This window comes from Cervus canadensis, chromosome 4, assembly GCF_019320065.1.
Source record: "Cervus canadensis isolate Bull #8, Minnesota chromosome 4, ASM1932006v1, whole genome shotgun sequence".
Lineage (NCBI taxonomy): Eukaryota > Metazoa > Chordata > Mammalia > Artiodactyla > Cervidae > Cervus > Cervus canadensis.
The window spans coordinates 9,146,175-9,170,907 of NC_057389.1; the positions used below are offsets into that span (position 1 = coordinate 9,146,175).

The window sequence follows — 24,733 nt, forward strand, 5'->3', positions numbered from 1 at the left end:
TGCTGCGGTCCACAGGGTCGCAAAGAGTGGGACACGACTGAGCCACTGAACTGAACTGCGCTTTGGGTTAAGGGCCAGATGAGTAATAAGAGTTCAAAGAAAGGGTGATCTGGTCCCACATGGGACCTGTCAGGGTGCAGGAGAGAAGGCCCCCTTGGCTGGGCCCAAGACTCAGAGGTTCTTCTCTTCTAACAAGACTAAGCAGAAAGTGGGAGATATAGACCAGAAAACAAGGGGATGCTTATCTTATACCTTTTAACTCACGTGCAGATTTTACCACTTGTGATGCACAGAGTTAACGTATTTTACAGATCTTGTCACTTTCTCGTGAATGGCACTGTATGTGGCAGGCGGCACAGCATGATTTCTACAACGGGAGCATTAGTTTTCTGTGTTTTAATCTTAAATCTTACATCTTTAATCTTAAATCTTCTGATTTAAGATGTCTCAGTCAAGAGTCCCTTAGGAAACAGAAGGTACAAATAAAGAGGGCAACTGAGGAGCATGTAGCCAAAGAACCAAGGACACAGCCGCCGGCTGGCTGAAGAGAAGTATGTAAGGCAGCTTGAAACGCCCTAGGGATTTATAGAGCACCAAGCTGTTACCAAAGACGTGTGAGTCAAGAGGAAGGAGAGCTTCCAAACCCAGGAACTGTTACCGTAGGAGACGACATGGCCATGACACAGGGAGAGAGCTCTAGTCACTGCCAACCTGTTGCTCAATAGAGAAGGAACCGGGGACCTTCCCGGCAGTCCAGTGGCCAAGACTCCACGCTCTCAAAGCAGGGGTCTCAGTTCCATCCTTGGTCAGGGAACTAGGTCCTACAGGCCACCATTGAGACCAGGCACAGCCAAACAAATAAATAAAAATAAATCTCAAATAAAGAAAAGGAACCAAGAAAATAAATGCTCTGATGTCATCCTATTGCTTTCCCGTCTTTTGCCAGTTCCCTCCACTGACCGAAGCCTGCTAGAAGCCAGAGAGCCAAGGAGCCGATGGATGGCACCCATAAAGGTCAGTCACCCGGAGGAGGCTGGAGTGGAAAGGACACTGAAAGAGGCCAGGGGAGCATGTGGTATACAATGCAAATGCTTCAGCATTTCTTAACATGTTAAAAAATGATCAAATGGAAGCTCTGAAACAAAACAAAGTGACCAAGTCTTCTCTTAGCATCTGAGAGGCCCTGAGCAGAGAAGCAGAGTCTCTCAAAGGGGAAGACGTCAGAAAAACAAAGGTAAGAAGAAGACCTGAGCTGAAAAATTGCGTTTGAACAAAACCCAGAGAGGGGAGTCAGCGTGGTGGAAGCAGAAATAAGCTGGTGAATGGACAAACAGGCACAAAGGTGACATTTTAGGGAATTCTGAAAAAGGAAGTTGGATAAATCTGAATTAAGCCAGATAATAAAAGGGCTTGGGTGATGGGAATTTAGATTTGATTTGTTCAGATGTGATGTTGGTCAAGGTGCATGAGTTGAGATGTGGGGCCTAAAACCATGAGTGTAGTCTTTTAGGAAGAACACTTTGATGGAACTGAGGATGAGCAACAAGGATACAGTGGGAGGGGGAGGGCAGCGGAGTCTGGAACCAAACCAGGAGATGGCTGCTATCAAATCAGGTTACGTCTGTAACAGGAAGGGGCTTCCCTGGTAGCTCACTAGTAAAAGAATCCATCTGCAATGCAGGAGACACAGGTTTGATCCCTGGGTTGGGAAAATCCCCCAGGGCAGAAAATGGCAAACCAAACCAGTACTACTGCCTTGGAAATTCCATGGAAAGAGGAGCCTGGCGGGCTACAGTCCATGCGGTCACAAAAGAGGCAGACATGACTTAGGGTCTAAAAAACAACTGTTAACGGGGGAGTGGCAGTGGAAATCCACTCATTCATCCCGCCATACGTTCACAGTCTATCTATCCCACAAATGCATGCTGAGGCTCCTGTTAGTGACCTGGACGAGACCTGGAGGATACAACGGTGAGCAAAGACAGACGTGTTTCCTTCTCTCACACAGCCTGCAGTCTGATGAGGAAAGAAAGGTATGAATGGAATAATGACATGGGCAAAGGTAAAATCGCAGTTGTGAAGGATATTCTGCAAGAGGCAGGAGGAGCTGTGGGAGCTATGACAGCTCTCTGAAAGGCAGGAGTGGGGGGGAGAGATGGAGGGGTGGTGGGGAAAGGTTCTCCAAGAGAACGATGCTTAGGCTGAGATCTGAAAGCTGGGAAGGCGCTACCCAGGGCAAACAGGGAGGGGAGAGCGAGAACAGCAAGGACACGGCGAAGACCCGGGAATGGAGGACAGGGAACAAAGAAAGCCAGTGTCACTGGCTCAGGACAGAAGGCAAAAATCTGGAAGACGTTGCAAAAGAAGAAATGAAAAGAACTGCAGACACCTAGAATACAGACCATTAAGGAGGTAAAACAGCCTAATGTGGTTCCAACCACGTTAAGCAAGGAGATGAGATATTTAACTACTGAATCAATCTGTACCTGCCAATGTGCTCTGTGCCTTGACCGAAGAACACAACCTATTCTTCATAAATATTTATTAGGCACTCTGCAAGGAATTGGGGATATAGCCTTAGCTAGACAGACAGCCTTTAGTATATTAGAGGGGTCATCACCCTACTTGCTCTCCTACATGTCCCCAAGAGCAGAAGAAAATAGCTAGGCACAGATTCAAGGACGATCTATTAATCAACAAATATTCACTGGGTACCTTTCATGTGCAAGACATGATATAAAACACTGTGAAAATAATATCTTGTCTGTAGGAGAGGTATGAGCTGGCTTCTCAATGTAGATTATATTTGTTTGCTCAGCATGAGCATTAACTGACAAAAATATGCACCAAGATTGAATAAGATGCAGTCATTAGTTTCAGAGAGGCTTCCTTTTAGCAGGACAGATTTAAAACATGAGAATGAATCACGGCAAGTGACAATACAATAGGTTTATAAGAATAGCATAAATTATTGTAGCACTAGATCAGATCTCTCTGAAGAGATCAGTCAGATTCAGGGGGAAAGGGACCCAGATTCTGTACTTTAATGAGGCAAGATTTCACTAGGTGAAGAAGGCCTCTCTCGCCTCTGCACTTCCAAGATGACCGAGAAAAGAAGGAACAATGGTCGTGCCGAAAAGGGCCATGGCCATGTGTGGCCTATTCACGGCACCAACTGTGCCGACACGTGCCCAAGGATAAGGCCATTAAGAAGTTCCTCATTCAGAACATCGTAGAGGCCACAGCCATCAGGGACATTTCTGAAGCGAGTGTTTTTTGACGCCCATGAGCTTCCCAAGCTGTATGTGAAACTGCGTTACTGACTGAATTGTGCCATTCATAGCAAGGTAGTCAGGAGTCGCTCTTGGGAAGCCTGGAAGGATCAAACACCTGCACCCCAATTTAGACCTCTGGGTGCAGCCCCACATCCTCCACCAAAGCCCATGTAAGGATCCAAGTCCTTAAAGACTGAAAGAAATATTGGTTTCTCTGAAAAGACAATAAAATGGAAATTAAAAAAAAAAAAGCAGGTGAAGACGCAGGGCAAAGAAATTACAATAAGCAGAAAGAATAACGTCAGGGGATTCAAAGGCATCTATTGGTGGGAATCATAAACAGGCTGAGTGTGGTAGAAAATAGGGAACTCAGAAAAAAAGAAAACCAGGAAATAAGAGGAAAAGTCATTCAGATGGGGACCACAGGGCAGAGAATTAAAAAAAAAAAAAGGACTAGGAAGTGTATTTGATCAGAATAAGGAGTTATTGAAGACTTCTGAATAGGAGAACAGCATGACCAGAGATGATTAAGAAAATCGCATGGAATGAAAATCAGTAATAATATAATGGAATGGTTTAAGAGCACAAGGTCTAGAGCCAGTCTTGCCTGAATTAGAGTCCAGATTTCCCCACAGCTACGACTTGCAATAAAAATGAGCTACTGATAAATACAACGTCGTGGATGAATCTCAAAAGCAGCATGCTAAGTGAAAGGAGCCAGACGCCAAAGACTACACACTGTTGTGTCACGTCTATACATATATCCAGAAAAGGCTAAACCGGTGACGGATCCATCAGCAGTTGCCAGGGGATACCGGATGCGGATGAGGAAAGGCATGTGAGGGGGAATGACGGGACATGAGGGGATGTTTGGGGCGATGCAAACGTCCTTTATCATGTCGTCCTGGCAGTCACACAACTGCATGTTATTTGCCAGCATTCATCAAATTGTGGACTTAAAATTGGTGAATGTTTATTTTTAACTAAATTATATCACAAATAAATTGATAGAAATGAAAATATCACGAAGGAATAAAAAGTTAGGTAGTAGTTAAAATAAAAACATTGAACTTCAGACTATTTCCTCCATATGGAAAGTACGGCAGCAGGGGACTCCTAAGCCGTGATCCATGTGGAGACACAAAAAATACTACAGTCATTGGCGTTATGCTTGTGAGTGTGTCCAAACACATGCTTAGGAATACTGGGGCAGAACAGGAAATATTCTTGATATGGAGATAATTTCCCTCCTTTCTAAAAAAAATTAATCAAATCTTTATTGGAATACAGCCTTGTTTTTAGGCTCAGGGAACAGAATAATGAACAAGACAGGTAAGTCTTTCCTCTTAAGGAACTGGACAGTATCTCTGAAGAATGATAGAGGTGGAGATGATGTTTCAGTGAAGAGTCATGAGATGGAGATTTGTTCCTCTAGTGATTAATACTCAGATGGCATTCAGATTTCTCCCCCAGGCCCACAAAAGTAATACTGTAAATAATGGCTGGCTAACAAGGCTAGTTTATTCACTTGCATTACACAATAGGTTAGGTACATTATAGTGATTGCTGTACATGGGTATTACAATGATTATTTTATAAAATATAATAAAATGTTGGTCAGATTATTTTATAAAACTTTTATGTTTAAAAATGATTTCAGAAAATGGTCTGGAAGACAGATATTTAGAAAAGGAAGAGTTGAAAAACTCATTTCAATCTTGTTTACATTTCAATATTTGAGCAAAATTTCTATAAAATTTTATATATGCCTGAGTTAACTCTACTAATACTTATATATTTTCAATAATACTCTTGGATTTCACCAGTAGCTTCAAATATACTTTAAAAAAACTCATTCTAAATCAATGATTTCTTGAACTATCACAATGAAGACTCTAGATCATTCAGTTTAATTAATGTCCTCCTTCATATCATAGTGATTCACAGGTTTGCAAATTTCTATTCTCTATAAAGTTCTTAACCATAATACATAGGTTTTAGACATTTTATTTTAAAAATGCAAGAAAACGATCTTGGACTCACATATTTGTCAACTTTTTCTGGACAACTGACATGTGTTTTTTTTTTTAATCTTGGGGAATACATGTTGTGGGAAGTGAGGAAATAAATGACATGGAGTCTTCCAATAGCAGCAGACTTGGAAGCATTAAAAGAGTGCTAGATTTGGCTTTTATTTGCTTCAGTGGCACTTCAAATTTCTTTGGCTATTGTAGAAGGTTTATAGGTCACCACAAACTGAAGTGAAAAGAGAATACTGTGGGCAGTAACTGTGTGAAGTACCTTATTTATTTCAACTGACTCCTGCTACCATTGATTGGACTAAAAGTCCCCTTACGCCTAACAGCCGTGGGCTTCTAGACCCAAGCTTACTGGGCTGATTAACTAAACTCTAGGTAGAAGATGGAACAGTATATACCTCTAGCAGAGTCAAAGAATTCATGTTGAGTAAGATAAATTTTTCACTCTCAACTCTGAACTATTCAGGGCAGGAACTTAATTTCCTCACCCTTGAGCACAATTTTCCCCATTTTGTATTATGGAGCGGTTGTGACTGCAGAAAAACAATACAGAGACTATTTGTTACCTTCTAAACTTGTTTGACCTCACTACAGTCACTTCTTTCTTGCATTTGCCCAGGCTACCAATCTATCTTCTTTCTTGCATCTACTGTGTCTGCCTTTAAAGCTCAAGACAAGCAGATGAAACCACAACAGTAAAATATCTGTGAAGACTGCCTTAGCATTTATGAAAATACGTTAAGGAGATGAATGTAATATTTTAACATGTCCCAAAATGGGGAAGCTAAATATCATAACTAACAATATCAAGTGGAGAAACAGTAAGGCAAACAGAATTTGCATCTTCATAGCAAAAGGACCATTCAGCTGGAAGCAAATGATTTAACCATTTGGTACAGCTTACCACAAAACAAAAAACTTTTATTTCCATAAATAGTGAAGATTAAAATATTGTAGTGGTATCTTTCTGACTGCATTGAATTTGACTTCAGCTTTTGTTAAGAGTTTGTTGTTCTGTTTTGGATTCTATTTCCAAATTAAAATATTTAAAAATAATCTATTGAAGTTTTTTCAGTCTTACATAAAATTATTAAATAAGGGTGTTAAAGTGTTAACTGTGTGTACCTCTGAGATCCATGAGAGGAAGTACTCTAATCTTGCAGAAACATCATTTGCCCTTTGTAAATCGATGTTGCCATGGTAAATGTTTTCATTTAATACTGGCTTATCTGAGCTGGGAGGACGATGCGGTGTATAGAGGCAATGAACTCCCTGTTTTTATATACTTTCCTCTTCAAAAATGCTCTGAGGTTTGTTGTATGGGGTGACTTTTGCATGCTAAGACAGAGCCATACCTTAAATGTGTACATCAGATTTGTCCCTTTATACACGATTAAGCAGAATACATTATCTGTGAAAAGCAATCTGTGCCTGGAAAGAGTATGTTCTGCACTTCTGCTTAAAGAATACAACATTCATGTGGAATGGCTCCAAATGTTCCTCTTGAATAGGGCTTTGAAATATTAATTCAGACTACATAAATCTGAAAATAAGTGAAAGAAAGAGGATTTTTCTGGGGGCTAATAAGTGCAAAGAGCAACACTTTTCTTGCTAATGTGGAAAGAGATGCATGGTTGCCTTCTGCAAATATCTTCAGACTGACTATAATAGAAGAATGACCCCCTACAAATCTGGCTCTATTTGTTTCTAAACGTGTACCAAATTTCCTAAATTCTTTCATTAATCAGGCTCTCTTAATAGCACTGTTGCAAAGCAGAGAAACAGGAATTAAAAATTTATCAATTAGAGGCATTGTGTAGAAAACCCCTCTAGAGATTTCTAGAACATTAGGGGTTTATACCAAGAAAGTAGATGATACTTTTTGTTGGCATTCTTTTTCTTGGTGATATTGTTTGTTTCATTGTTAAATTTTAGCAACTATAAAATAGACGTTCTTTTAATGATAAGATAACTTGGGTATATACTAAAAAATCTGTTATCATACTCCTCCACTGCCTCTCCAAAGGAACCAGAGTTTACAAGCTTAAAGTGCCTTTTCCCAACTTCCTCCATGCTTGTACAAAATGTATATCCAAACAGACCCATATATATAGACATTTTGCTGTCTGTTTTTATGAAGACAGGGTCACACTCTGCACAGGACTCTGCAGCTTGCTTCTCTCACTTCATGCACGGTGACAGCTCTTCTAAGGCAAGACAACAGACCCACCTGAGTTTTACACTTAATGCATAATATTCTAAGGGCTTCCCTGGTGGCTAGACAGTAAAGAATCTGCCTACAATGCGGGAGACATGGGTTTGATCCCTGGATCTGGAAGATCCCCTGGAGAAGGGAACGGTTACCCACTCTAATACTCTTACCTGGAGAATCCCATGGACAGAGGAGTCTGGCGGGCTTATAGTCCATGGGGTCACAAAGAGACACGACTGAGTGACTAACACTTCCCTTGATTGCATAATATTCTATAGAACGATCTCCCACAGTTTTAAGGATACAAATATTTCTACTTTGTAAGATAATTCCAGATAATTTTACTAAAAAGATTATGGCAGTGCATTCTCCGCCAGCAATGTATGAGCCTGCCCAAGTCTGTTCATCCTTATAAGTTCTATTATAGCTCTTTTTAATATATTTTGCCATGTTAATGGGTTAAAGATATGGTATCTTACTTTTTCCTCCTTAGTTTTTTATGATGATTAACAGGGTTTAAGCCTTTTCCATTCTGGTAATTTAAAACAAATATCCTTCATTGCTTTTGGGTGGCTTGCCTTTCAGTAGTCTGTGGGACCCCTTTATATATTTGGCATATTAGTCTTTTTTCTGTCATGCTTTTACTCACTCTCAGTCTATTCTTGGTTAAATAATTCTTACCTTTAAAAGTTTGTGTGTATGTGTGTATATATTTTTTTTTTTTTTTTACCTTTCTAGTGTCTTCTATAGTTAGTGGTCTGTTCAGTTTTTTAAATATCTTTTTAGGTCAATTTGGATAGCTAGTTATTTCCTAGAAAATCATCATTTCCTCAAGATTATAAAATATACCAACAGAAGTACAAATAATAATATCTAAAATGTTTTCTTTATACTTTCTAATAATATATAACTTTTGTAGTTTTTAGTCTTTAGTTAGGCTTGCCATGAGCTTATCCATTTTAAAAGATATTCAAGTAAATGGTTTCTTATTTCATTTATATTATTATTTGACCTATGTTATAAATTTCAGCTCCTATCTTTAATCTTTCTTTTCGCTGATTTAACCGCTGTTTTCTTCATTTTTAAAGTTGAATTATCTATTTAAACTTACTCTCAAGCTACTTTTTCATTATAAAAGAATTTAAGGCCATCAGTTTTTCTCTGCATACTGCTTTAGCTGGTCTCATGGGTTTTGTTATTAAAGTATTTGCCTTGCCAACACTTTACAGATAATTTATAATTTCAGTTTTATTTTTCTCCCTTTTTCATGGATTGTATAGAATAATGGTCCTTAATTTCTAAGTAGCTGTTTTCCAAAGCATCTCCCCATGGTCTGTTTCTAGTTTTATTGGTTATCATCAGAACGGATAAGAGCTATAAAACTCTACTGTAGTAGGCTGAAGTTTCTTAATGTCTAGCTATGTGATTTTTAGGATATTTTATATACATTCAAAAATGTATATTCTCTCTTTACAATGTAACATTGTATAAATATACATATATGTTAAATTACATTTACTATGTGTTAAATACATTAAACTACTGTATTGACTAAAATATTCAACTTCTTTACACATTTCCTCTTTGGAGTCTATTTGCTATATCAAACATTCCTTTATAAATGTGTTTTAATCAACTTCATTTTGAATATTTGTTTTACATGTTTGACAGTGATGGTTTTGGTGCCTAAAGGTATGTAACTCTTTTCTTACTAAACTGTACCTACCAGATTCTTTTAAAGATAAAATTATAAAAGTTGAGGTTCTCAGTTCTAATGAGATGGATGAAACTGGAGCCCATTATACAGAGTGAAGTAAGCCAGAAAGATAAAGAACATTACAGCATACTAACACATATATATGGAATTTAGAAAGATGGTAACGATAACCCTATATGCAAAACAGAAAAAGAGACACAGAAGTACAGAACAGACTTTTGAACTCTGTGGGAGAAGGTGAGGGTGGGATGTTTCAAAAGAACAGCATGTATACTATCTATGGTGAAACAGATCACCAGCCCAGGTGGGATGCATGAGACAAGTGCTCGGCCTGGTGCACTGGGAAGACCCAGAGGAATCGGGTGGAGAGGGAGGTGGGAGGGGGGATCGGGATGGGGAATACATGTAAATCTATGGCTGATTCATATCAATGTATGACAAAACCCACTGAAAAAATAAATAAATAAATAAAGGAAAGAGGGGAAAAAAAAAAAAGTTGAGGTTCTGATATGTCATCTGTTTATAGCACTACTTCTAGGATGGTGCTTTTTTTTTTTTTTTTAATTTTTTTTTTTTAATTTTATTTTTTTTTTTAATTTTTTTTTCCAGTGGGTTTTGTCATACATTGATATGAATCAGCCATGGATTTACATGTATTCCCCATCCCGATCCCCCCTCCCACCTCCCTCTCCACCCGATTCCTCTGGGTCTTCCCAGTGCACCAGGCCCGAGCACTTGTCTCATGCATCCCACCTGGGCTGGTGATCTGTTTCACCATAGATAATACATGCTGTTCTTTTGAAACATCCCACCCTCACATTCTCCCACAGAGTTCAAAAGTCTGTTCTGTACTTCTGTGTCTCTTTTTCTGTTTTGCATATAGGGTTATCGTTACCATCTTTCTAAATTCCATATATATGTGTTAGTATGCTGTAATGTTCTTTATCTTTCTGGCTTACTTCACTCTGTATAATGGGCTCCAGCTTCATCCATCTCATTAGGACTGGTTCAAATGAATTCTTTTTAATGGCTGAGTAATATTCCATGGTGTATATGTACCACAGCTTCCTTAGGATGGTGCTTTTTATAGGGATTCCAAAATGTTTGTTTCCAAATCTCTCTACTCATGAACTACATTCTCCAAATCCTACTGCCTCCACAAAGATTTCCTAAAGAAGAAAGAAAGAAATACAGACTCTAATCTGCGTGTACTGGGCTTCCCAGGTGGTGTCAGTGGTAAAGAACCTGCCTGAAAATGCAGGAGATGTAAGAGACGAGGACTCCATCCCTGTGTCGGGAAGATCCCCTGGAGGAGGGCATGGCAACCCTCTCCAGTATTCCTGCCTGGAGAATCATATGAACAGAGGAGCCTGGCAGGTACAATCCATAGGGTCGCAAAGAGTCAGACACGACTGAAGAGACTTAGCACACAATGTGGTTATATAATATACTTTAGAAAATTTTAATCATCCTGCCTAAAGCATTGTTGCAATCCCCTTCTTCATGCTCAACTTGATCCTTTGTAATACTTTATCTCAACTCTTCTAAGATACTTTGCTGCCTTGAGGTAATTACTTGATAACATGCCTTAACTCATCTTCTGTAAATGTAATTTAGGGCAAAATTAACAGTAACTAGTAATTTCCTGAGTGGTATTAGGCTTTACACATAATTCACTTAACTACAATCCTGTCAGGTGAGAACTGTTATTATCCCCATTTTACAGATGAGGAAATTGAAGCTCATTAAAGGTTAAGCAGCTCGCCTAAGATCTTGCAAGCTGCAAGCTGCAGTGCTAGAGTTCTGATCTAGCTCCAGTCTTTCATCCCTTGTTTCTGTTATATGTCTTATCCCCAAAATAATTTATAACAGAAATAAGGGATAAGAGACAAAGGAGTGGAAAAAGACTGCAGGAGTAATAAAGAGCTTTGGAAAGTGAAAGTCACTGGGTTGTGTCTGACTCTTTGCAACCTCATGGACTATACAGTCCAGTCCATGAAATTCTCCAGGCCAGAATACTGGAGTGAGTAACCTTTCCCTTCTCCAGGGGATCTTCCTGACCCAGGAATCGAACCAGGGTCTCCTGCATTGCAGGTGGATTCTTTACCAACTGAGCTATCAGGGAAGCCCTTTCAGTTCAGTTCAGTTGCTCAGTCGTGTCCGACTCTTTGCGACCCCATGAACCGCAGCACGCCAGGCCTCCCTGTCCATCACCAACTCCTGGAGTTCACTCAAACTCATGTCCATTGAGTCAGTGATGCTATCCAGCCATCTCATCCTCTGTCATCCCCTTCTCCTCCTGCCCTCAATCATTCCCAGCATCATGGTCTTTTTCAATGAGTCAGCTCTTTGCATCAGGTGGCCAAAGTATTGGAGTTTCAGCTTCAACATCAGTCCTTCCAATGAACACCCAGGACTGATCTCCTTTAGGATGGACTGGTTGGATCTCCTTGCAGTCCAAGGGACTCTCAAGAGTTCAAAAGCATCAATTCTTCAGCACTCAGCTTTCTTTATAGTTCAATTCTCACATCCATACATGACCACTGGAAAAACCATAGCCTTGACTAGATGAACCTTGTTGGCAAAGTAATGTCTCTGCTTTTTAATATGCTGTCTAGGTTCGTCATAACTTTCCTTCCAAGGAGTAAGCGTCTTTTAATTTCATGGCTGCAATCACCATCTGCAGTGATTTTGGAGCCCAGAAAAATAAAGTCAGCCATAGTTTCCACTGTTTTCCTATCTATTTCCCATGAAGGGATGGGACCAGATGTCATGATCTTAGTTTGGAGGTTGCCATAAAGAACTGATGCTTTTGAACTGTGGTGTTGTGGAAGACTCTTGAGAGTCCCCTGGACTGCAAGGAGATCAAACCAGTCCATCCTAAAGAAAATCAACCCTAAATATTCATTGGAGGGACTGATGCTAAAGCTGAAGCTCCAATACTTTGGCCATCTGCTGCAAAGAGCCGACTTACTGGAAAAGATTTCTTGATGCTGGGAAAGATTGAAGGCAAGAGGAGAAGAGGGAGACAGGACAAGGTGGTTGGATGCCATCACCAACTCAATAGACATGAGTTTGAGCAAGCTCTGGGAGATGGCGAAGGACAGGGAAGCCTGGCGTGTTGCAGTCCATGGGGTCACAAAGAGTCGGACATGACTGAGCGACTGAACAACAAAATAAAGTCTTGTTTTTAAATATGAGGGGTATGGGAAGCTCTTAAAAGGGTATTTGGAGACGGGTATTGGATGTGAGAGTTGGACTGTGAAGAAAGCTGAGTGCCTAAAAATTGATGCTTTTGAACTGTGGTGTTGGAGAAGACTCTTGAGAGTTCCTTGGACTGCAAGGAGATCCAACCAATCCATCCTAAAGGAGATCAGTCCTGGGTGTTCATTGGAAGGACTGATGCTGAAGCTGAAACTCCAATACTTTGGCCACCTCATGCGAAGAGTTGACTCATTGGAAAAGACCCTGATGCTGGGAGGGATTGGGGGCAGGAGGAGAAGGGGACGACAGAGGATGAGATGGCTGGTTGGCATGACCAACTCGATGGGCATGAGTTTGAGTAAACTCTGGAGTTGGTGATGGACAGGGAGGCCTGGTGTCCTGCGATTCATGGGGTCGCAAAGAGTCGGACACGACTGAGCGACTGAACTGACTGACTGACTGAATGTGGTCTGATTTCTGTTTTGATAGGATCCCCATGGCTGCAGGAAGGAGCACGGGCTCTCAGGATATAAGAACGCAAGGCGGGTCAGTTAGGAGAGCTCCCCTCAAGATCCAGGAATGGGAGGCTGGGGTAGGGGCCAGGGTGGGAAAGGTGGGCGTGGGCACAAAAGGCTGGATTCTGGACATACGTGGAAGGCAGAGCCAACAGGATTTTCTGGCACATGATTTAAGTGGTGTGAGTAACAGGAGGCAAGAAAGACCCCAGTCTATTTGGTCTAGAGAAACCGTAAGACAGGAATTGCCACTTACCGAGATGGAGAAGTATGATATACAGTATTTCAAATAAGACAACTCCTGTTTATGACCATTTACTTAAAAAACTGAATAGCTAACTAAGGGACAAAGATCACAGTGCTGCTAACCATACATGGGTATTTTTATTCTCTATGTTCTGTAAGCCAGAAAACACAGTTCATGAGATGTCGAAGGTTAAATCCATTTATTAGCCTAAATGGCATATGTAGTGGTTTCGATCGGGGATCAAGGGACAAAAGCCTATGGGTAGCTGCCTGCTTCAGTAAATAAAGTTTTTTTATTGGAACACAGCCAAGCTATTAATTTACATGTTGTCTGTGGCTGCTTTCTAACTACAGAGGTTACAACTGGGACCTTATGGCTGACTGGCAAGCTGAAAATATTTACTATCTGACATTTTAAGAAATAATTTCCTAATCTCTGGCTTAGATTTAGACAGGGATAATTCAAAACTGTGTTAAACTGAACAAGGTTGACTGCAATATGTCTTTTAATAGCCTTTATCGGGAATATTTTACCAGAATGTTACCAGAATTCAGATTAGCATCATTTCTTTCTAGACAGACATGAGAAAAAAAATTTTAAAGTTACTGAATAGTTTAGGATGGAGCTCGTAGTTTATATTTTGATTTTTTTTAACTAAAGAAAGCTTTTATTTTATAACATATGTGTAATTAAAAAATACATGTGTGTGTGTGTGTGTGTACACATGAATGTACATAGAAAAATACATAGTAGTAACATTTTCTGAGAAACACATAGGCCATTAACAGATTGGCAGCAGAGAATTATGAAATAAGCATGCCTTTCAGATTCAAGTAAATCTGTATTTAAATCCTTGTTCTTCAATTTACTGGCTATTGGGCTATGGACAGCTTATTTAATCTCCTTGAATTTCAATTTCTCATATAAAAGAATTGGAATATTTGTACCCTGGACACAAAGTTTTTATGAGAATTAATGAGACAATGTTTGTAAAATGCCTAATACAGTAGTGTTACATAATGAGCACTGAATAAATGTTTTCTCCTTTAAAAAATTAACCAGAAAAAAAAAAAAACCAAGAAGGACTCTAAATCTTATTGAGAAAATAGGTGCTTATAAGGGAGACTCTTACACTGTAACTATTTTTTCTAATATCCTCTTTAGGTATCCTCTTACTTCAAAAATATCAAACATTAATTGAAAACAGAAGTCTCCTGTTTCTCATTTTTAATAAAAAAAGGAAAAAACTGGTCGCTCTCTCTCTTTCTCCATATATATATATGTGTATGTGTATATATTTACAAGACTGAACTCAGGTATGTGACATGTTTAGATTATTTTCACAGTAGCAAATCTCATTAATAGTTCAATCTTCCCTAAGTGGACATTAAATAGGTTTTAGTAAAAATAAGGAGGAAGCATCATACTTTAAACTTACATAATTAGCAGTGAACTACATGAGACTTTAGCTGTTTACAAGAGCCACTTTTTGTATTCTATTTATTTGTATAACTGAGCCTTGCTAATAAAACAAGGGGTGAATTATAGAAATAAATACAACTTAAGAATTTGACAATTAGCACCCTAAATGATACCAATCCTGAACTTCCAAAAAAGAAAGTAGAAAAACAGTGTGACACAGCTAAGCAAACAAAACAAGGGCCTGGTGACCTTCCTTTCTAATAATCACTAAATTTTCTCTGCCATTAGCTTCTTTATTGGTGAAAGTGGTAATATTTCTTCCTCAGTTTGGGGAAGGGGAAGGGCATAGCATTTTAGTCTCTTTTGCTGCTCTTTTTCCAAATCTTGGCATTTTATACACATTGCCTAAGTCTTTCTAAGTAAAAAACACATACTAGTCCAGAATTTGGATATTTCTTGATTTCCCTTCTTCAATAGCAAGATCACCATGCTTCTATATTTTCATAGAGAAATAACGAAGAACAGAGGAAAAAGAAACACTAAAAGCCAAGAATACTGTTCATTTTAAGACAATGACTTAATGGAACTAGTTTTCACCCATGGTCTTTTCTTTACTGCAACAGAAATGCCCTGGTGCGGGACTGGCAACTGGAGGTGTTTCACACTCATGGCCTCACAATTCTTAATATTGTCCAGACAGCTTCTCTCAGTCAAATCTCATTAGCCATGTCTGTTCTAGCGTACAGACTGAATCAGAAGAGGATGCCGTGTAGTGGCGGACAGGTCAGAGGACTACAGTAGGTAGAAAGGAACGTGACTGCCACACACTCAGAGGCGGTCAGGAAATCCACGGCGGGGTTGCAAGTTTAAGCTCTCAAGTCAGGTGGGAATCGCCCCTGGGCACTGCCCAGCTGCTTCGGATCCATTTTCTTTTATTTATTTATTTAAATTTATTTTTATTAGTTCAGATCCATTTTCTACAATGAGGAGAACAGATAACCTACGGCTGATGCCCAGAGGCTGACGTTAATTTTCTCCTTTTGTGCAATAGGGCTTAATCTGAAAGTCAAGCTGGCCTGTGAGGGAAAATGGAGACACAGAAGGGTGGGGTGTCTCCCTTCCTTTTATTTTTGTGCTCAAAAGAAAATAAGAGTTTTTATTATTTTTTTAACGCAAATATTATTACATAGTAATAACTAGAAAGGAGACAAGTAAATTACAAACCCCAAAGAACTAAAAATTATTCCAGTAAAGCTTTATTTTTCTGGGCTCCTTTCCTACCTTGTCCTGAATTTTAAGCACTGGCTGGGGAAACTTTTCCCCTATAATGACTGAATTTAAAATACCTAGATTTAACCTATTATAATATATCCCCAAATCAGTCATAAGCCAAACTTCTGTACAACTAAATGACTTCACATGAAAAAGTTTAATCAGCATTCTGAATATAAGAAAATTAAAGCACCACAATTCTGCATTTACCTTGTATTATGTTTTACCTCTTTGATAAACACATATCCTTAGGAAATGCTGTTTATAAGTGATGTCATGATAACAGCTTGATATTTTAAAACTGATTTCCTAAACTAGTGCAGTAAGAAAAGCCTATGAGAGCTAGGTGCCTATCACATGATTGCACATGCCTTGTGGCAGCAAGGGAAATTTTTGCCTTCTTCCATTAGAAAATAAAAAAGTTAAAATATATTAGTAAACATTTTCTAATGCTTGTTCATCGGGGAGAAAAAAAGCAAAGAGAAGCATTTTGAGAAGCTCTTGAGAAAATTTTGTAGGAAGTATTTTGTTCATTCCAGTTTCATTTGAATGACTACATTCTTTCACCATTATCTTGAAACAAGTGAAAATTTAAGGCTCTAATTTCAAGTTTTTCAACTTGTTGCTCTAGGGTGTCTGATTTTTAAACTCAGACCTGTTCGGTTTTCTTTCATTCCTGGTGGTAGATATTTGTGCTCAGGAGCACAGAAGAAGACCATCTTCTGCTTTTCAAGCATGATCTGTGACTCTTCAAAAGATAATCAGAATGAGACCAGAATTTGCAAGCAGTTCAGAAAGGTAAAAGTGTTTTCCTCCATGGTCCTCAAATCACTCCCAAAATAAGGGAAGAAAATAACAGCCTAACACATCCTGATAGAAAGAAATTCAATTATCACATGATTTAGAGTTATTAGGTTCAAGAGAAAATATTTAATTTTTGTAAAATTATATTTTTTTACAAATTAATTTACATTTGTGAATCCTTAAACCAAGACTGCAGAGAACCTATGTGGCACAAGTGAAAGAAAGCGAAAGTGAAAGTGAAGTCGCTCAGTCGTGTCCCGTGTCCAACTCTTTGCGACCCCATGGACTGTGGCCTACCAGGCTCCTCCGTCCAGGGGATTCTCCAGGCAAGAATACCAGAGTGGGTTGCCATTTCCTTCTCCAGGGGATCTTCCCAACCCAGGGATCGAACCCAGGTCTCCTGCATTGGAGGCAGACGCTATAACCTCTGAGCCACCAGGGAAGACATGCGGCCCAAACAACAATTAAATAAAATGTTATGTAAACACAGGATCTGAAAGGACTTAGATGAGAGTAATTTTTTAGTAAGGTCAATGTACAAAGTTCTCGGCAGAGTGAAGAAATCCAGCCTGACTTCAAATAAATACAGAAAAACTAAAGTTTCATACTGATGAACTGCTTTTGATAACTTATTTTCTAGGCATAAAAGATATATAAGAGTTTTGAGAAAAACATATCCATTCTCAGTGCTCATTCTCTGATCATAAGGGCCATTTTTAATGGAAATTACTCAAGAATAAGCACACCAAAAGATTTACTTCGTTGCTTATTTTCCCCAGATTTGTCTCACCCAGGTTCAAACCTCCTATTTTTCTTCACTGGCCACCTTTCTTATTATTATGATGTCTTATCTACCCCATGAAATAATTACTAAAAGTATAAGGGCTAGTAATTTCTTTCTCATCTTAAGGTTCTTTCACAAAATGACAACGAATTCATATTCTGGGAGAACTTAGCATGTACAGGGCAACTACACAATGCCACCGGTACAACTTTGCTCAGTCTTCAGAATTATCCTAGGTAGGTACTATTATTATTCTGTCTATAGAAGAAGGGGCAGGACCAGCTAGTTAAGAAAATTCCTGAACTGACACTACAAGAGCTGTAACAAAAATGTTGTCAGCCTGGTTCCAAAGCCTACATTCTAGCCAACTAGATTTGGCTTAGACTGAGACAATATACTTTATGTAAAATCACTGTAATTAGGCTTTATTTATTTCTAATCAAATCTCCATGGGAGAGTTAACACATCAAATTGATGATAGCACCTTACAGTGATCATGCATGAGCTGGCAGTTTATCAAACTGTTTTGTTTGTTGATATGAGAGTTGGTACAAGCAAAAACCCACAGGGTCCCTGGGTAGAAAGAAAATCAAATGAAGAAAATGTGCTAAAAGAAAGAGTCTCAAAATATCGCCACTTCAAGGCTCTGGATTTGAAGTCAGTGACATCAGACACCAGATTCTACTTGAAAGTGTTAGTTGCTCAATTGTGTCCGACTATTTGCGACGCCACGAACTGTAGCCCTCCAGGCTCCTCTGTCCAAAGAATTGTCTAGGCAAAAATACTGGAGGGGGTAGCCATTCTCTTCTCCAGGGGATCGTCCCAACCCAGGAATCGAACCAGGATCTCCTGCATTGCAGGCAGATTCTTTACCATCTGAGCTATCAGGGAAGCCCCACTTTACTTTGTTCTAGGCTACTTAACCAGTCCATCCTAAAGGAGATCAGTCCTGGGTATTCATTTGAAGGATTGATGTTGAAGCTGCAACTCCAATACTTTGACCACCTGATGCGAAGAGCTGATTCATTTGAAAAGACCCTGATGCTGGGAAAGATTAAGGGCAGGAAGAGAAGGGGACGACAGAGGATGAGATGGTTGGATGGCATCACCGACTCAATGGACATGGGTTTTCATGGATTCCGGCAGTTGGTGATGGACAGGGAGGCCTGGCATGCTGTGGTTCATGGGGTTGCAAGGAGTCGGACACAACTGAGCGACTGAACTGAACTGAACTGAGGCTACTTAAAAGCTGGTTGCTCATCTCCCTAATCTTCCCAAAGCCTGAAAAACATCGATTAACAAGAAATTTATTAAAGAAGAAGGAAATTATTTTTTTAATTTTAAGTCATAAAAAAGAAATAGCTCACTTTGAAAATAAAATTGACATAGAAATAAATAATAAACTACTTACTTAGATTCTCTGAAGTTGGTTTATATGGGAGCAACTTTTAAGCTTTTTTTAAGCCTTTTAAGAAATTTTTAAGCCTTTTAAGGCTGCTCTGAAGTCTATGGAATGGCTGAATGGACTGCATCTCAGAGGTCTGACATGACTGGATGTTCTTTAGTAAGACACCAATCTAGATCTGTGTTGCATCAACAGAATTAGTTAGATGTACTACCTGTATTATAGCTAAGGTTCTTTCCATCTCTACTCAATATCTGCTTGTTTCTCTACCCAAGCCTGCCTAACAATCTGAAGTTCCCCAAGGAGAACACTTAAATCAGATTAATTGATGCATCATTTGTTATTGCCAAAACTTAAGATTTACTTTATTTAAAAAAAAAGTCTGTTGGATGAATACCTCTCTTTAACCAACCTGGTCTGCCTAATTACCAACTCAAGTTCTAGGTTCCCAGTTCCTTCTTTCCTTAACCTTTGTTGCTCTTCTTGATCTTCTGCCATCAAAAACAAACTGCAGTTTAACTTCTCAAGGCCCTTCTTTGTTTCCATGTTTTCCTTACTCCTCCTTTTCTTATACGATTCTTTTAATGTTCTAGTCTTCATATTATGGTTATTCTTGATTTCTTTCTCCTTTTATTTTTGTCCTTTATCATTTTCTCCATGTATTCTGGCCAACTGTTCTTATTCCCTTTCACAGTTCATTTCCATCCTCTGGTAGTTTTTCTTTTTTTTTCTTTCTTTGCCTTCTTATCTCTTTCCTCTTAAGAATCTGTATTAAACTTAAGTTTCATTTGCATTTTAAGAAAAGAATACTTCCTTCACGAAAAGTACTCATCACAGTTCTAGATCTTCCCCATTAAGAACACAAAGTTGAGGAGGAAAGTGTTTCTGTTTCCATCTCACCTTGGGTATGTATACTAAGTAGGGGTATAATTATCGTTTCTGGCACTAGTGGTAAAAAACCTGCCTGCTAATGCAGGAGACATAAGAGATAAGGGCTTGATCCCTGGGTCAGGAAGATCCCATGAGAAGGAAATGGCAACCCACTCCGGTGTTCTTGCATGGAGAATGCCATGAACAGAGAAGCCTGGAGGGCTACAGTTCATATGGTCACAAAGAGTCAGATATGACTAAAACGACTTAACATGCACGCACGCATGAAGGTGTATGAGTCATATGACCTATATATATGTCAGCCAGATCAAGTCAGTAAATACTACGGCATGTGGTCAACAGAGAGTGGCAGAGAAAGTAGAAGAAAACAGTCAACAACCAGTTCTGAGCTGACCAAACAAAACAGTCAAATCAGTTGCCCAGCTAGGCGGTTTCAGTTACAAGTCACAGAAAATCCAACTCAGTCTGGTTGAAAGGAAAAAGGCTAACACAAGGGATAACTCCGTAAATAGCAATGTCACCGAGAACCTGCATTGCCATCTATGGTATTAGTTTTACTCTAATTAGTTGGCTCCTCTCAAGAACTCAGCAGACCCTAGGACTAGATAGATGCCTTTTGCTCACATGCAACAAAAAAAATGCATTCCCAGCCAAAGTCCTGAGATTTCACTGGATTGGTCTAGGTCCCACACCTTCTTCTGAATCAGTCACTGTGGAAGGGGAAATGGAATGCAGTGATCTGCTAATCCTAGTCCAGGTGCTCCATCTCTGGATCCTGGGTAGGTAGGATATGGTTTCAGAGAAGGAGCAATGAGGGATGGTATGCTAGAAAGGCAACCAGCAAATGTTCAATGCACACAGACAGCAAAGCTGAATGCAGACAGTGCAAAATAACAAGCTGTACTCTACTTATTAATATATGTTCTTTTTTCCAGTTACTTTGATAATTATAAGATTATAAAAACTGAGATAACACATTTTATCTTATGCAAATCCAGTTCCTTTTCATTCTTTTATAATCAATTCCTCTAGGAACTCTTTCTGAGAATGTTCACCCCAAACAGTTACCTATTTTTATTACTGCTAAATAAATTAAATGTTTTTACTGTAAAATAATGAGAAGAAAAAAAACAGAATAATAACAAACTACAACAAATGATTATTTGAGAAAATAATGATATTCTTGTAGGAAAAGAGTGCTTAAAGACTAATTAGTGAGTATTTTAAAAAAATATTATAGAGTCATTTTAAGCAAATATAGGGGGAAAATCACTTTTGAAAGTGAGAACAGACATGAAGAAGCACACTTCATAAGTGAGTAACTATCACTGTTCTCTCCTATTCCTAATCTCATGATATCTCTTTTTATTAAGTACTAAATAAAGACCATATCAAATTAAAGGCCAGGATGCTAATAACTAAACATACAGAAAAGTCACCTGCCTGGTTATTTGTGGATGGGCAGGGGTGAAGGGTGAGGGCCAATTTGACAACAGCAGTTATTTACCGATACTTAAACCATACACAGGTATTCAAATAAATGAACGTTAACCCTCAGTCCTCCAAAAAAGACCTCCTGTATTTTTTTAGAGCTTCCAAACATCAATTTCAAAAGAATTCTCCCCAAACTGTAGAATACTTTTATTTTCTCTGTACTTTAAAATAGAAAGAAAATTAAAAAACCAGAATGTCATCTGCAGCAATGAGTCATCAGCCACGGCAGCTCTATAACACCCAGGTCTTCCCCTTTCTCTGCAGCCCTTTACAAATGAAGACTACCTTTTAATGACACACATAAATCCCGGCGCTGTCTGGATGAAAAGCGTAATTAATTCTGGCCTTTTCATGCCTACTGAAACACTTTGCACACATCACAGCAGTGGGTTTGAGCACCCTCTGTATACCCAAAACAGGGAAAGCCATGGTCAAAATCCAGTTCTACTCAAAATGCTCTGTAAGTCACCATGGTAGTTTTGCTACTACTTCATCAAGTATCTTTTTTATGACAAGCAGATCACGTTAAAGAAAACTCACAATCAACCACCTGTATGAACAGCTTTTTTTTTAAACTTTTAAAAGTGTGGAATATGTATTTTCCAAATTCTTGGCAGTAAACACATGCTTTCATTTCTCAACTTGTGGCAGCTATAGAGGGGTATTCAAACAACTTAATCTCTTTAGATGCAGCTGCTCAATATCATTTCCCTTTATTAGAATAATTTTTCATATTTTAATACATACTTACATGCTCTATTACCAAGGCTATTATTCCACTGAGAATTTCAAAACTTAAATTTTCAAGGTTCCATTTCAAAACACAAATAATATGGGTAAAATTTTTAAAAAGAAATTTAACTGAAAGATATACCTTAAAAAATTTAGCCCTCTTTACAATACTTAATTATTCTAGACCTATTTGAGGAGTCTTGAAAGAAAATGCCTACTTTTCAAAGAAGTTACTCCTGCTCTAAGTGCAGTTTCTTTGTTTTAATTACAGACTGTATATAGAAGACACAAATAATGAAATACAGAATTCCTCTCACCTGTTTGGGTGTGACCCCAGGCATGCGAATATCCAATGCAAAATCTGATGAATCAATAGGAATTACTGGTCTGGTGGTACCAAGACATTCATTGGAAAATGATCTGGTAGTTTCCTTAAACCTTAAAAAAAAGAAGACAATTTCAATATCCTTGAACATAATGGGATTTTAACTGGACATGGGAAGAGAACAAAAAAAGAATTCTATGACTTTAAGACTAAATATTGTTGACTTAGACACAATGAAAAGATGTAATTACCACATAATGTTCTATAACATTCTCAGAATTGCATCATATAGTCCAAGAGCAACATGCACCCAACTTGTGAGCAAAACATAATCAAAGCAACCAAGCAGGCTACGTTCAAAGCTTGATTCAACATAAACCTGTCGAAATATGTGTTTCTGTAAATGAAAGTACAGTATTAATCAATTAGAATTATCATAGGCCTGTCAATACTCTCATGGCAGAAACATTACTACAAGCCAGTAAAAATTTTTGGGACTCCTTTATGAGTGTCCATTATTACTAGTCAGAAACAAAAAAACCAACAATAACATTGCTAGAAGGCAGAGTTTAAGGATGGGGGCGGGGGGAAGCCTGTGATGTGAATTACAAATGTACAAGTGCATAAATATTTAACATGGTAATTATGAAGAGTGTATACAGCTCAATGCTTTCCTGTGAGTTCTTAACAGTCTGTGATCTGCTTCGCCCCACCAGTTACCTACCTTTATGTATTACTCTTCAGGCTGTTACAAACGAGAAGGCATTCCAGCCTAAATGACGATATTGTACTTTCTCAAATTACCTCCCCAAGAGGGAGTGATGAGTATTGGAAATCACAACTTCTAATTGGGAGTTTTGAAAGCCAGGACAGCTTGGCTATATAGGACAGGGGGGGCTTTTTTTTTTTTTCCCTGTAAGGGGGAACTTTTACAAGAAGTTTAACTGTGTTAAAATTCCCAGCGATTGCGGCCAAGTGAATCAACCACGTATATTTCTCCAACACTCTTCCGTTTTTTGTTTTTTTTTTCAACAGCATGCAGAGAAACCATCCAAACCACATGTCGCCTGTTTAGAAATATATAAATAAAAATCAAAAACAAACAAACACCCACCTCTTAAAGACAGAAAGTGGGCTTCGGAAGCCCACACAGCCGCTGGGCAACACGAGGAGGAGAACTAGCAGGCTCCGAAAGCCAGCCATGTCCTCGGCGCTCCGGCCCGGCCGGGAGGACCGGGCGGCGCGGCGCCGGGCAGGCGGGAGGAGCGCCGGGAGGACCGGGCCGCGGCGCCGCCGGCAGCCGCTACTTCATGGCCCGGGGCGCGGCGGGCGTCCCCGCGGCGGCCACACAGCAGCGCCGCGCGCGCTCAGCGCCCGCGGGAAGCCGGGACTTCTGTCAGGTCCGCGAGCGGAAGCGCGCCTCCCCTCAGAGCCGCGGCGGGGGGCGGCGGGCTAGACGCGCGGGATGCTTATCGCTCGGGCGGGACAGGGGCGGGGAGGGCTCCCACACAAACCCGCGTCAGTCATCGTCCGGAACCTGCGAAAAATAGAAGCAGATAATGGATGACTAAACACATGACGGCGTGCGTCCCCTCAGCAAATCCCAGCTGAGGTGCTTTCATCCGTTCGTCGCTCCGCAAGCTTGAGCCCACGCCTGGGGAAAATGCGGTCTGTTGACCTCCCTCCCCTGCCCCCAAACCAGCCCCCCTCAGATTTCACATCCCCCTTAGCCCCCCAGTTCTGCCTTTTCCTGCTTTCTCCTCTCTCACACCCACTCTTCTTTTCTCTGCGACTTCTTCCCCCACCCTTTCCCCTCACATTCGCCCCTGGCTCCGGATTTCTTCTCCTCACTTGCTATGTCACTCCCTTCTAGGATGGAAAATGTACTTGATACCTCTGCTGGTTTTAATATCTGCACTTAATACCTCTTTCATTTTATTACCTTTGATGTCCCTGAACCAAAAGAAAAGGGAACTGAAGTTATGGGTAAAAGCAAAGTTGTTACTGGCAGCCATGAATGGAGAAAAAGGTCTTACAGACATGAAAGCTAATTATGCTTCTTGGTTCTTGAATGTAACGAAGTTTTTCATACAAATGACAGGCTAAGGCAAAAGAAAAGGGAAAAAAAAGAAACTAAAGCAGAGTTTATATACGAGAGTAATCAGAAAAAGACTTTGAGAACAAAGGCATGTTCATATATATATATATACACACATCACAGATCTGAGGAGAAAGATAACCCCTGCCAAGAATGATCGTCACAGAGGTAATCACTGAAGTTCTCAGAATCATTTTTAAAACAAATCAAAAATCTATAGCTAACACCAAATATGAAATGTAAGCACCTATTTAAAAATCCTGCATCTAACATACAAATAATAATTTCTTACTTAGA

The 24,733-nt window shown here is 39.5% G+C and overlaps 1 protein-coding gene and 1 pseudogene across 23 annotated transcripts in view; one reads left to right on the forward strand and one right to left on the reverse strand.

Annotated features, from left to right (window-relative positions):
• PAM (peptidylglycine alpha-amidating monooxygenase) overlaps positions 1-24,733 on the reverse strand; it is a 307,426-nt gene that overhangs the window by 145,333 nt on the left and 137,360 nt on the right. For all 23 annotated transcript variants that reach the window (XM_043464552.1, XM_043464569.1, XM_043464568.1 and 20 more), the window contains 2 exons: positions 23,453-23,875; positions 22,331-22,451 (listed from right to left, as the gene is read on the reverse strand). In XM_043464552.1, coding sequence (XP_043320487.1) covers positions 22,331-22,451; positions 23,453-23,541 — 210 coding nt within the window. In that variant the 5' untranslated portion in view covers positions 23,542-23,875. The remainder of the gene's footprint in view (positions 1-22,330; positions 22,452-23,452; positions 23,876-24,733) is intronic.
• LOC122439494 lies at positions 3,102-3,449 on the forward strand (annotated as a pseudogene).